The sequence below is a fragment of the Oxyura jamaicensis genome, chromosome Z (assembly GCF_011077185.1).
Source record: "Oxyura jamaicensis isolate SHBP4307 breed ruddy duck chromosome Z, BPBGC_Ojam_1.0, whole genome shotgun sequence".
Classification (NCBI taxonomy): Eukaryota; Metazoa; Chordata; class Aves; order Anseriformes; family Anatidae; genus Oxyura; species Oxyura jamaicensis.
Window position 1 is genome coordinate 68,050,112 of NC_048926.1, and position 12,411 is coordinate 68,062,522.

General features: G+C 38.3%; 1 protein-coding gene across 3 annotated transcripts in view; it reads left to right on the forward strand.

Annotated features, from left to right (window-relative positions):
• NCBP1 (nuclear cap binding protein subunit 1) overlaps positions 1-12,411 on the forward strand; it is a 32,312-nt gene that overhangs the window by 7,746 nt on the left and 12,155 nt on the right. For all 3 annotated transcript variants that reach the window (XM_035310835.1, XM_035310836.1, XM_035310834.1), the window contains 8 exons: positions 651-748; positions 2,082-2,145; positions 5,379-5,489; positions 6,738-6,802; positions 7,507-7,569; positions 8,927-9,001; positions 10,672-10,775; positions 11,630-11,752. In XM_035310835.1, the coding sequence (XP_035166726.1) occupies positions 651-748; positions 2,082-2,145; positions 5,379-5,489; positions 6,738-6,802; positions 7,507-7,569; positions 8,927-9,001; positions 10,672-10,775; positions 11,630-11,752 (703 nt within the window). The remainder of the gene's footprint in view (positions 1-650; positions 749-2,081; positions 2,146-5,378; positions 5,490-6,737; positions 6,803-7,506; positions 7,570-8,926; positions 9,002-10,671; positions 10,776-11,629; positions 11,753-12,411) is intronic.

Consider the following 12,411-nt stretch of genomic DNA (forward strand, 5'->3'; position numbering starts at 1 on the left):
CTCCTCTATTAAAAGTGGTTGACACATATTGTGGGGAAAAAAAAAAAAAAAAAGGTGTGATTCACTGGCCTAGGTGAAAAGTCCATCAAACCCAACAGTCTTCCTCCAGCACTGGTCAGCAGCAGATACGTACACAAAAGTATATAGGCATAGAAAATAATATATATTGATTTCCCCAAGTATTTTTATACCTCCCTTTGCTTAAAGTTTGCTACCTTTTACCTTCATTTCTTCGCCCTCAATTTTTGCCGTCACTGAGACCATGACTCTGTATTCTCTCCACTCTATCTTGACCATTTTTTAACCATATTTTCACTCAAGCATGTTTTTTTTTTTCTGGGCAGCTTGTTAGTAGCCTGCCTCGTTGCTACATAAACCAAAGGAAGAACTGGATGCTCACTGAACTTGTTATTATGTTCTCTAATGTTGTTCCCTTTTATAATGACCCCTTGTATTCATTTTGTTTTAAATACACGTCTGAGGTTTGCATGGAACTGTGTCACACCAACTTCTCAGTAGGATATAGAGCACCTGGGAGCTTACTGTGTGTTTTTTGTTTGTTTGTGTTGTTTTTTTTTTTTTTTCCACGTGTCCATATAAGTAGTGTAGCTTGCTAACTTTAATGAGTCTTCATTCTTTTTTTGAATTAGGGCCCTGTCATGCCTGGCAGCCACTCTGTTGAAAGATTTGTAATAGAAGAGAACCTTCACTGCATCATCAAATCACACTGGAAAGAGAGAAAAACTTGGTAGGAAGAGCTTATTCTATGGGGCCGTGGTGCTTACATACTACCATGGTTTCAGCAGTATCAGGGATACACAGAGTCCTGCACTGGTTACACAAGAGTTTGGGATTAAACGTATCCTAGAGTCTTTGATTAACTTCATTTACTACATTTAACTGTATTAAAACTGTTACCTGCAATACTGTAGGGCTGTAATACACTGATAATGAGGATTACATATGATCCTGGGGTTGTGGGAACAGTGTCTTCTTTAGAAGGGAATTAATTGGTAACAAAGGATGTGGTGCAAACACTTATACAGACACACATAACTCTTCATTGGAGCCCTGTGGAAAGTGTGGTTGTGTTGCTCTTCCTGGAGTTTTAAAGAAGCTTATTTGTTCAGGCAGGATGAGCACTGAGCTGATGTTCACAAACATGCTTTTGCTTCCTACTCCTTGTTGCACCCTTCTCTTTGGGATTACATGGCAGAGAAAATTGAGCCAATGACTGGGTAGTCATTGCAGGGTCAGCAAATTTCATGCGTTTGAATTTGGAATTGCCAGTAACCAGTCAAGGCACATTTCTTCATTTTTTTTTCTGGGTAATATCTGATGGGGGTAATTGATAACTGAGGTTGTTTGCCACAGGTAATTAATTGTCTTTGTCGTGCTTCCATGCAAAACCCACCAACTGGGTATAGTGCACAAAAATGGGCAGAACTAATGCTTGATGGCTTGTGATAAAGTGTTTTGCTTGCAGCTTTTTCATTCATCAGGAACTGGAAATTCAAGGTTCTTGCAGTTATTGGAAGAGTCTGTTAATTCCCTGAGAAAAGTAAAAGGCAGATTCAAGGTTTGCCAGAGGCAGAAATAAAATAAAGAGAGTATCAGTTGTTTGCTATGAAATAATGATAGGTGATAATGAGCTGGTTAAAAGAGGAAGCATTTGAAGCTTGGGAGTTTCTTATATAACCTGTTAGCTCAATTGTGCTTTGAAGTCGTTCTGAGCATCTGTTTCAGTTTGTTTTTTTTTCCCCCTTCATATGTGCATGCCAGAATTTCGTATCACCATGCAAAACTACTTAGCTTAGCGATACAGAATTCAAACATTTTAACTAACGGGAAATAAAATACATCATTACAGGTCATAGTTCAGGCAGTGCTCTTGTGCTGCTTATGTTGTAAGTGTCCTGTGGAACAACGGACAGTTTTTGGAAGGGCTGTTGATCTGTGTGTATGCTGATCTTGTGTGAATTCTTGCCCAGAATTAAGAATTTCCTGTAACTTTGTTACTTGATCTTTACATCGTGTTTGCTGTGTTATATTCAGAACTAAACGTACCTATGGTTTTGCAGTGCTGCCCAGCTGTTGAGCTATCCAGGAAATAACAAGATCCCCTTGAACTACCACATAGTCGAGGTATGTGTTGTATAAGTAACTTGTTTCGTAGCTCCTTATTGCACAAATAAGACATCCCAATTAGCTCCATGGTAGATCAATTAAATTACAGTTTGATTTGGGAGTCAACCAGAACCTCATTGAATTCTAGCAATGACTTCAGTGAGCAAGTTATATACAATCAAATGTTAGTTTTATTCTTTTTGTTGTAACTTTAACTCGGTATGTCGGAGCTTTGGTCAAGTACCAAAATTTCTTAGTGCACTGGTATTCCAGGTTGTGGCATTTCCCAAATATTCTTGCTTCTAACTTATCCCACAGTCTAAGAGTTGGCTACAGTTGAGTCACTATTACTTTAGAAAAAAAAAAAAAAAAAAGACACAAATCTGAAATAGAGGAAACTGCTTTTAAACATAAGAAAAGTTGTTCTTGTGTGTTTTTTTGTTTGTTTGTTTGTTTTCTTCAGTGAATGTGGTTAAACACTGAAAGAGCTTGCCCAGGGAAGATGTGGATTCTCCATGCTTGGAGTATAGAACCCTACAAAAAGCAGCCCCAGCAACCTGTTCTAGGTGACCCTGCCTTGGGCAAGGGGACTTGACCAAATAATCTCCAGCCAAGCTGAGCTGCTCTGTGTGAATCTGTGGGTGGATTTTCTAAATGAACTTATTGTTCTGGCCCTGTAAGATCTTGAAGTGAAATAGTGATGTGTTTCCTTCAGGGGACTCCCCACGTTAGAGGAGTTTAAGTAAATAAAATGTGTATCAGAAGAGCAGTGTAGGCTTTCTTGTGATGCCTCTTTTCAAAAGTCTGTTTTCATGATAAAGAGCTGCATAAAACTTCATTAATTTCTATCAAAAGTTGAAAGGAATTAGCAGATTTCAGTAATAATCCTAATTTTTAAAGGTTTTATGAAGAAGTAACTAAGGAGGAATTTCATAGTTAATTATAACAAGAAATAATCCTATGTAGAAGATGTATCTTAATAAAGATGGGATTGAGAATTCCTGTTGGCACCAAAATGCCAAATATTCTGAATGCTGATATGTTGTGTTACTTCTGGTCAGGTTGCTCTATTTGTACTCCGAATTCAGAAGAGAGGAATCCTGAAACTGACGATAATTTTCTGTCTTAACATTGATATATATTCAGTGGTCTTATCTTCAATATCTTCTGGTGCTGTATATGGGTATATGGCTGGGTGCTTTATGCTCAGCTCAGTGTTACTGCAATTCCTGATGAAATAAGTTACTTAAACACCTTGGAAATCCACTGATTCAAAGACTCAGAGGATGTGAAATTAAAAAGTCTGCATAGACAAAATGACTGGAGAGAAATGCAAGATTGGTGTATGAATTGTATGACTGTAATTGTCACAATTTCCTTTTTCTTGCAATTTTGAGTTGTTTTAGAATGTTAACGTTATTACTTACGACTGTATATTTTTAAAGAAGTTCCTGAGTTCTTAAGGCTTAGTGTGCATTTTGCAGACTTGTTCATTCTGCTTGCTACTACTCCTTTGTAAGGTCTCTCTTAACATTCAAGTAAGAAGTTTGTTGCTTTCAACAGCAGTTTAGCATTTTCATCTGTGAAATTTCACTAACTTTTGCCCTATGGCACAGAACAGTCAATATAATGTTGTCTTAACAAATAAATTAATAAAATACATTAAGTGTTACTTAAGATTGAGACCATAACCATAAGGCAGAAGTAAATGTAGCCTGAAACTGCTCAGTATCTTCCCAATATGTGTATTTTTGTGGTCTGCAAGGCTGCATGTCGTAGTTTGTCAGGCCGAGCACAGAATGCTCTGTGCTCCCTAGAACCTGTGCAAAAGACTCTCAAAGGTGGCACCTTTCAGCAGCTGCTTATAAGCATATTTGTGGTATTACTGGTAGGGTAGCTGTGAACAGAGAGTGTCTCAGCAGCGTCACTGGGTTGTTGTACTGGTATGACCTGTTGTGCACTTAGAGCTTTTGGTACAACTTACTCTTGACAGAGTTTGGATATTCAGGTTGTCAGTGCCCTGACCTTTCTTGTGACCTGGTTATTTTCACAAAATGCTGTATGCCAGTTTGAAACACTTAATCTGAACATTTGATAATGAACCCATGATGAACATCAGAGCTATTGTCTTAAGGAGTGTCTCAGACAGATAATTAGTGGTTGTCCAATTGTTGCTATTTCCCATCTTCAGAATAGGAGCAGTTCTCTTCCTGACAGGGTCCCCCCTGTACTTTTTTACCATGTTTTTCAACAGTATATCCAACTTATTTTGTCATGGAAAGGTTCTTCAGTTCCTTATGGTCTCTTTATGCTTTTAAATCCATCCTCAGAATATAAAGTTCGAGTCACTATGTTTTCATGTGCTGTTTGTGAAGTCTATAAATGGATTTTGATTTCTTATACTAGTAAGATTATCTACTGCTTAATCGTTTAAGCTTCAATTCTTCTCTTCCGTGTTTATTCAGAAGTTGTCAGTGAGGAAAATTACCAGCTATAATGAATCAAAGGTTCCTGATTCCTGTGATGTAATTTAAATCTAGTTGAGAATGACATGCAAACTAAACAGAAGCTCAGATATGAATGTTTTATAGTGATGATTTCTTCATAGCCCTTAAAGGTTGACGTCCTGTTATTTAGGCGAAGTTGAAAATAAAACATGAATGCGGACTGCAGGACTACTTTTAGTTTTCTTACAAGGATCCTCAGCCAAGGGGTACAGGGCGTATATTTTTGTTGTATAAAATGCTGGTTGTAATTTTCAGTTTCAAGTTGTGGCTTTTATTTATATAAGCTTTTTCGTATAGGAGAAAAGAGGCCACTGTGGAAAAGTACAGGTTTATTTTTCTTGTAAACAGTCTTTCATATTAAGTGAAGCTTAAGCATATGGTATGTTTAAAACTTATTATTGAAGACGATTAGATAATTTCAGCTTTGGTTTGCTCAGATCATTTGGTGATGCTGCAATATGGCATATTAAAACCATGCACGTTGCTAGACATGTATAATGCTGGGATGGTGTAGTGTTAGTTTGAATGATGAGGGCAGTTGTTCGCTGTTTTTGTGTGATGTAGAGTTACCATTTTCTTTATAAGTTTCACCTTTTTTTTTTCCCCTGGAGCATATGTTTGACAGGGTAATAGGAAGTCATTTGTGTATGTTGTTGTTCAAGGTTGATGTCATTGTTCTGGAGCTGAGGGTTTTGGAGGCCTGCGTCTGGCCGTGCTCTAATTCTATGCATTTCTCTCCTGTAGGTAATATTTGCAGAATTGTTTCAGCTTCCATCTCCACCACACATTGAAGTCATGTACACAACGCTCCTGATTGAACTGTGCAAGCTTCAGCCTGGTTCTTTACCCCAAGTCGTATCCTTTCCTTGCTGCTGGAGAGTGTTTTTAAAATGGAATCTTTTAAGTTATTTGTTCTGTGGGTGAGGAGACAGCAATAAATACTGTCAGTAATAATGCCTGTTACACTCACATGAAAGAACAACACAGCCCACATAGCACAGATCTAGTCTTGCTGGTTGGGCAAGACTCTTCAGATTTCTGGACACTCTTCTGTTACTTCCTCTCACCTAAGCAAGACATGCTGTTTTAGTGAGGGGATAAAATACTAGCTCTCCTGTTTGTCAGTATAGCCTGTTAGGTCTGGGTAATGTGTGGCATGGTCACAGATGCATTACAGGCTGAGAAAGAAAGGAAGTGACGAACTTGATCTTTTGTTCTAACAGCTAAGTGAGTGCTCCTACTCTTTTTATTTTATTTTTTCTCTAGTAGGAAGTGTAGCAGATGATTTAGAGGAACTTGCTTGAGTTCCCACTCAAATGTTCCCACTAGGAGTATTTGAAAGGTCAGTAATCATCCGTCAGCACAGATAGAGTAGCTAAATGCTGAAGAAGGATGCATGACTCCCAGCTAATTCTGACTATAACATTGTCCCTGTTGTGCTGCCATTTTAGATCATGTTAGCTCATCATTTCAGGTCAAGCTATAGACTCTGAGAATGGAGGACTGTTAACAGATACCTGGTAACTTCATTCACAAATTTTCATTTTATTTCATGATATCACTCACTTTTTGAAAATCCTACAATCTCATTGATCAGTGCTTAATCTATTCCTAGAGTTACGTGGGCCTATGTGCAGGAAGTTTTTAATGTTAATATGGAGGGTATAAGGATAAAGCCCTTCTGGGTGAAATCAGTATAGACATACTTTCTCAAGATTTCAGTGTTGATCAAAGATTGCATCAACAGCAGCCTATGAAGCTATGATGGTGAGATTACAGAAGTACTCCATTAGGAAGTTTTTTTCCATTTATATCAGTGCAGTTTCCCTTCTTGTGTGACGAGAATTCTGACTTCCTGTAGAAGAAGCCCATAGTCTTGTTACAATAATGGAAGAAAAATAGACTGGGATTAGAAGGTAGAACTCACTTCTTGGCCTCTAGACTTCATTTTTTCCACTGTGGTTTTTCTGTGACTTACCTGATTTTGGAATAGACCCAGGGAGCTGTCATTACAGGAGTTGATAACATTCTATTCAAAAACTGTAAAGAATGACAGCTGACTTACCTAATGCTTCTCTGTTAACCTTAATAAGAAACTTTCAGCTTGCACAAGCCACAGAAATGCTCTACATGCGTTTGGATACAATGAATACAACTTGTGTAGACAGGTAAAAGTGTTCTGGAGATGATGGAAAATGTTGTTCATTCTTCTTGTGCATTGAGGAATCTATGGAAGGAATAATCTGAAATCCATGTTAGAACTTCATGGTGCTGTTCAAAACGATTTTGTGGGCTCTGGATTTGATCGGTCTAAATAGAAAGTATGGGACTCCTTTCCTATAAACACTCCATGGGAGTGTTGGTGAGAACTTTTTCACGTTCCAGCCTGGTATTCCAGTTCATTTCTGGTTGAATGGTACTCTGTCTGGTACCATGCCTGCTCCCTAGCGGTCTGGCAAGTGAGTGGGAAATGGAGTCGCAGCATGTGTGCCACCCAGAGGAGGAGAGTGGCTGTCATTTTGCTGTTTGAGTGAAGTCTGCATTGTGCAGGAGAGCTGTTAATTACTCATCAAAAATGTGGAAGTTGCATATTCACACTAAGTTTACATTTTGTTAGCTTAATATGTCATCTGTATGTATGGAACAACAGAATGTGACAGGCTGTCTTGTTCTTCCAAAATAGCTAGTTTCTGTTTCTCTGAACTTGGTCTTTCATATCTGTCAACATAAATGTAATGCTATAATGGCTCCAGAGTTCGGGCTTGCTTTTGACAGGTAGAATACATTCACAAGAAAATCTCAATTGAAAGTTTTCCTGCACTTCTGCTATTTAATTTTTATTTTATTTTATTTTATTTTTCTTTTGATAAAGATTTATTAATTGGTTTTCTCACCACTTGAGCAACTTCCAGTTCCGTTGGAGCTGGGAAGATTGGTAAGTTTCCTTCCTTTTAATCTCAACCTCGTATTGCAAAAACCTTAAACTTCCAAACTTATTCATGAAATGTCACAGTATAGTGGCCCTGTTAATTGCTTTCCTCTAACTTTTCAGAGATCTTTTTATAATCTGATCACCACCATTCAGTGGCAGATTATCCTGATAATCTTTTTAGTTAATGTATTGTCCCTGACTAGCTTTGTGATGAATCTCATGTAAGTGCAAGTGTGCCCTAAGGAGAAGTAGAAACACAATTTCTTCGGATTGTGCTGTGCCCTCGGTCAGTTGTTGGCAGATTCTCTGAAATGGCTCCTTATTTTAATGTTTTGTTCTGATGCTTCCTCTCTTTGTACCCTGTGTTCAGTCTGTGATGATGTTCTCTGTCCTACTCTAACCTTTCATTTTAACCTTTGTCCTTGGGACCTTGGGGTCTGTTTCCCTCCTGCCAAATCCTAATATACCAAGTTCCACCAGAGCTGCCCCAGCTACCCATTCTTACCATGCCAAATCTTGCATTTGCATTCCTGGCTGGAGATCCCTGGACTCTATCAATGTCTAACCATAGGTTTCCCAGGTTTTGTGTCACCATGCTGGCTCCTTACTGCCATCTTGTTGCTCACTCTCGCATTTTTAGCAAGATCACCTTGGTATTAAGTCCTCTATACAGACCTAACTTCTGCTACCTGCTACCATACACGCTCTCCATAGGTGATCTGCCCAAGTGTCATGGAGAGGGGTGCAATCTTTCTTAAGATACGTTGCTGTGGCATTACTTAAGTTTATTGTGTTGTCCTTGTAGAGTTAAGTGCTTGCTGGTTACTCTAGTATACATTCATGTTGGCTGACCAGTTGGTGCTCTTCAAAGAGCTGATTTTTCTTTGCATGGATGCTCCTTGATGGGAATGCTTATGTGGGTTTCTATCACAAGCTGCCATTTTTCACAAATCTTGAAACTATATTTGAGATTTTTCTTCAACTGAAATGCATTTGAAATCAGCCAGAAGTTCAGAAATCCCTGTGAGGGAGGAACAGACTAAGAAATCACACCAAGTTATTTTCCTAAGGAAAGAGAAAGCAAGCTAACCATCAGCACAAGTTATTTTTGGTCTGGTGGGGAAAAGAGTGCTACTTAAAAATAGAGCACACGAAAGACAAGCTTTCAAGATCGCTGATAATAAGGAAATAGTGATAAACCACCTCATTGTCTTAAAAATGCCCACACTGTAAAACAGAAAGTGTTAAGCAGTCCAGCTATGCTTAGACCATGATCGTTTTACACGTATTAGACTAAGCAAAAAAGAGACTAAATCACAAATTCTTTCACTAAGAACTATTGCATTCTGTCCTTTGATAGGTCAGATTGTCTTACTCAGGACCTTGAAAAGCCCAAACCCAAATTTGTGAGAGAGGTTTTGGAAAAATGCATGCGGTAAGTAACACCTTTAGACAGTTGCATTTTAGATAGACAAAGTTTGATCTTTTCTTCTGGATATTGTCAGATTCCTTTTAACTTGACTCTTACCTTACACATGTCTCTTAAAATTCAGTCTCAGCTAAGAGATAAGTCTGTACTATCTTATTTTGGTCTACATATTGTAGGACACTTTGAACACTAATTCTAGTGGAGAGAGGGAGAAACAGGTGGAGCAAATGGTAGTGAACTAGCTACTCTAGGTATGCCCACCTCTGTCTACAAAAAGATGTGCTTCACCATAGGCATGGAAAGAAACAGAGTTCAGCCAGTATTTCTGGAAAGCACTTGGCATTCACAGAGATGGAGGGAACTGATCATTAGTTATTATAAAAACTAAGAATGTGGTCTTGATTCTTCTGGGTGTCTATGATGTTGCTTGTATTTAAAAATAATAATAGTAATAACCCACAAACAAATGTCTCCAAAGTCCAACAATAAGAGTACACAACCAGGACTAGACTTAGGATTCTGCAGAGAGAAGGATATAAAAGGGAGAAAGAGCAAAATGTTCAAAAAACCTATGTTGTTCAGCATCCCACATGGAAACGTTAATCCATTTAAGAGTGAATTCAGTATAGGAAGTGTGAAAGTATTGTACTACAAAATGAATGCATTTTTTTCTGTTACATTCTTCCATTTCACTGAAAACTGGTAGTGAAATTTAAGCCTTTACAGTAATGAAATAACTTGAAAAGTAAAATCAAGAGATTTGTAGTCATGAAGACACTTAATATTTTTTCTGCTTGGATTACCAATGTCTTACTAGTTTTCTAGAAAGCATTTTAGGCTTTTGCGTAAAACATCCTTACCAAGCAGTTTCTGAATCTTTTCACAAGCGCAATTGTGAAGATGATACTCTCAGTATCAAGGTATTTGAATAGAAAGCATCTTCTAGCAAGTTACTTTTAGTAACAAGCAGAAGCTACCATTGTATTGAAGAAACGTATGTGAAAAGTAAATACCAGAAAAACATTGTAAATCAATGACTTTAGTGTTGGCCTTGATGTTATAATGTTGTGGTTTAACCCAGCTGGCAGCTCAGCACCACACAGCGGTTCAGTCACTCTTCCCCTCCCTCTCTGGGATGGGGGAGAGAAACAGGAAAATGAATGCTGTGGGTTGAGATAGAGACAGTTTATTAGGACAGAAAATAATAATAATAATGATAATAGTACTACTACCACTAATGTGTACGAAACAAGTGATGCACAGTGCAATCGCTCACCACCCGCTGAATGATGTCCAGCCTATGCCCGAGCACCTGGCCCCCCCACCCCTGCTAGCCACCCCTGCTAGCCACCCCTATACATTGTTCAGCATGCCATCAGATGGTATGGAATACCCCTTTAGCCAGTTTGAGTCAGCTGTCCTGGGTCTGTCCCCTCCCAGCTCCTGCTGCACCCCTAGCTTGCCTCCTGGCAGGACAGAGCAAGGAGCTGAAAAGTCCTTGGCTTAGTGTAAGCACTGCTCTGCAGCAATTAAAACATCAGCATGTTATCAGTATTATTCTCATCCTTATCCAAAACATAGCACCCTACCAGATACTGGGAGGAAAATTAACTCTGTTCTAGCAGAAACCAGGACATATAACCATTTTCATTCCGTTCTGTGAAACTTATTTCCAGACTCTCCTACCATCAGCGAATAATAGACATTGTTCCTGCAAGCTTTTCTGTCCTCAGTCCTGCAAATCCAGTGTGCATTTACAAATATGGAGATGAAAGCAATAGTAAGTATTACGTGGTAGGTTACTGAGTGGTTGAGCTCAAGTGTTTCAGAGCAAGTGAGCACACTAGATTGATCATATCGGTTGTCTTCATAAAGAAAAATGCAGGTGAAATAAATACAAGTGATTTTTATATGGGCAAATATGTTCCATATGAGCGATTAATACAAAGTCTGGATCTCTGTATTATAATTGTTGTTACTTTGTAAAAGAAAAGAAAATCCAGATACATTAAATTATAATATTTGCTGAGGTGGTTGTGGTATTGTACAGTATTGCATTGTTTGCCAGAGGACGAAAATTGGAAAATTCATCTATTTTCCCAATTCAGGCACAATCCTATGCAGAAGCGAGCATATGAAATGATAATATGGGGTTACATTTTTTACCTTCATAAAACAGTAGAGCATTCTACCAGTAAACTGGGTTTAATGAAACACACAGATGCAGCAAATAACGTGAAGATTGATGTAGAGACTTCTTACAACCAGTAATACAACCAATAATAAAAAAAATTAATAGACAATCCTAAACATAAAGGTTTCGCCATCAAAGATGAAGTGACAAAAAACAAGGCAGTATTGTATCTTTAGGAAACTGGGGGAAGCTGAAATGTATCTTCAGAAAGGGAAAGTGATTTGTTGACCTCAGCTCTCAAGGTTGTACCAAATGTTTTGAATTTAACATGAAGACTAGGAAACCTGCTGAGCAGTCTTATGGAATAGTGGTGTGGATGATATCAAAAACTGCTAATTTTAGGTGTATCTGGGAAGTGTACTTGCTTCTCTGAGAGGCAAACTGATGATAAAAGAAAAAATACTCAATTGCCTACTGATTTTTTTGACCTTTTTGTTTAGGGTCTCTTCCTGGATATACTGTGGCACTCTGTTTAACAATTGCAATTAAAAACAAGGCCAGTAATGATGAAATCTTCAGCATTTTAAAAGATGTGCCTAATCCAAACCAGGATGATGATGATGGTAAGATATCTGTTAGGCTTTGCAAGGCCCTAATTACTTTTGTATGCACTGATTTACACTCCTTTAGAGCTATGTGTGTGCTGATTAACTGAACTGTTTGCTTCTTCCTTCTTTTATTTGGCTTTTAATGTGTTAGTAAATTGAAATAATACACCATTGTTAAGGTTTGTTGTAAATGTATTATATGCAGAAGCAAACCTCTTTTTCTTAACAGAGGTAACCCAGTGCTTGAGATGGGTTTTCTTGGAATTATTGTCAGAGGCTTCATGAAGGAATTTAACATTTCTCTTGCCTTCACAGTACTGTTCATGCTGTTTGCCTTGTCCTGGCAGTTCAGTGCTTTTGCCCTTGTCTAAAAGCTCTCCTCCTCTCAGTGCAGTCACATGGCAGATAAGACAGCCGCATGCTGGTGTTACTCTTGCATAGAAGGTGATTTTCTTCCTCCTACAATAGAAACTCACAATGGGACTCCACGCAAGTTCTTCTGAGCTTTGCAGCCTCAGACGTTTTTTGATTATTGAATATTTTGAATATTGATTGCTAAAGCCCATGCATTTTACGGGGCAAGAATGAGTACAAGATAGAGAATTTGTCTTCTAAGAAGACAAGAGAAGTGATCTGTGCAATGGGGACAGTTTCATAGTATATAGTATATTTCC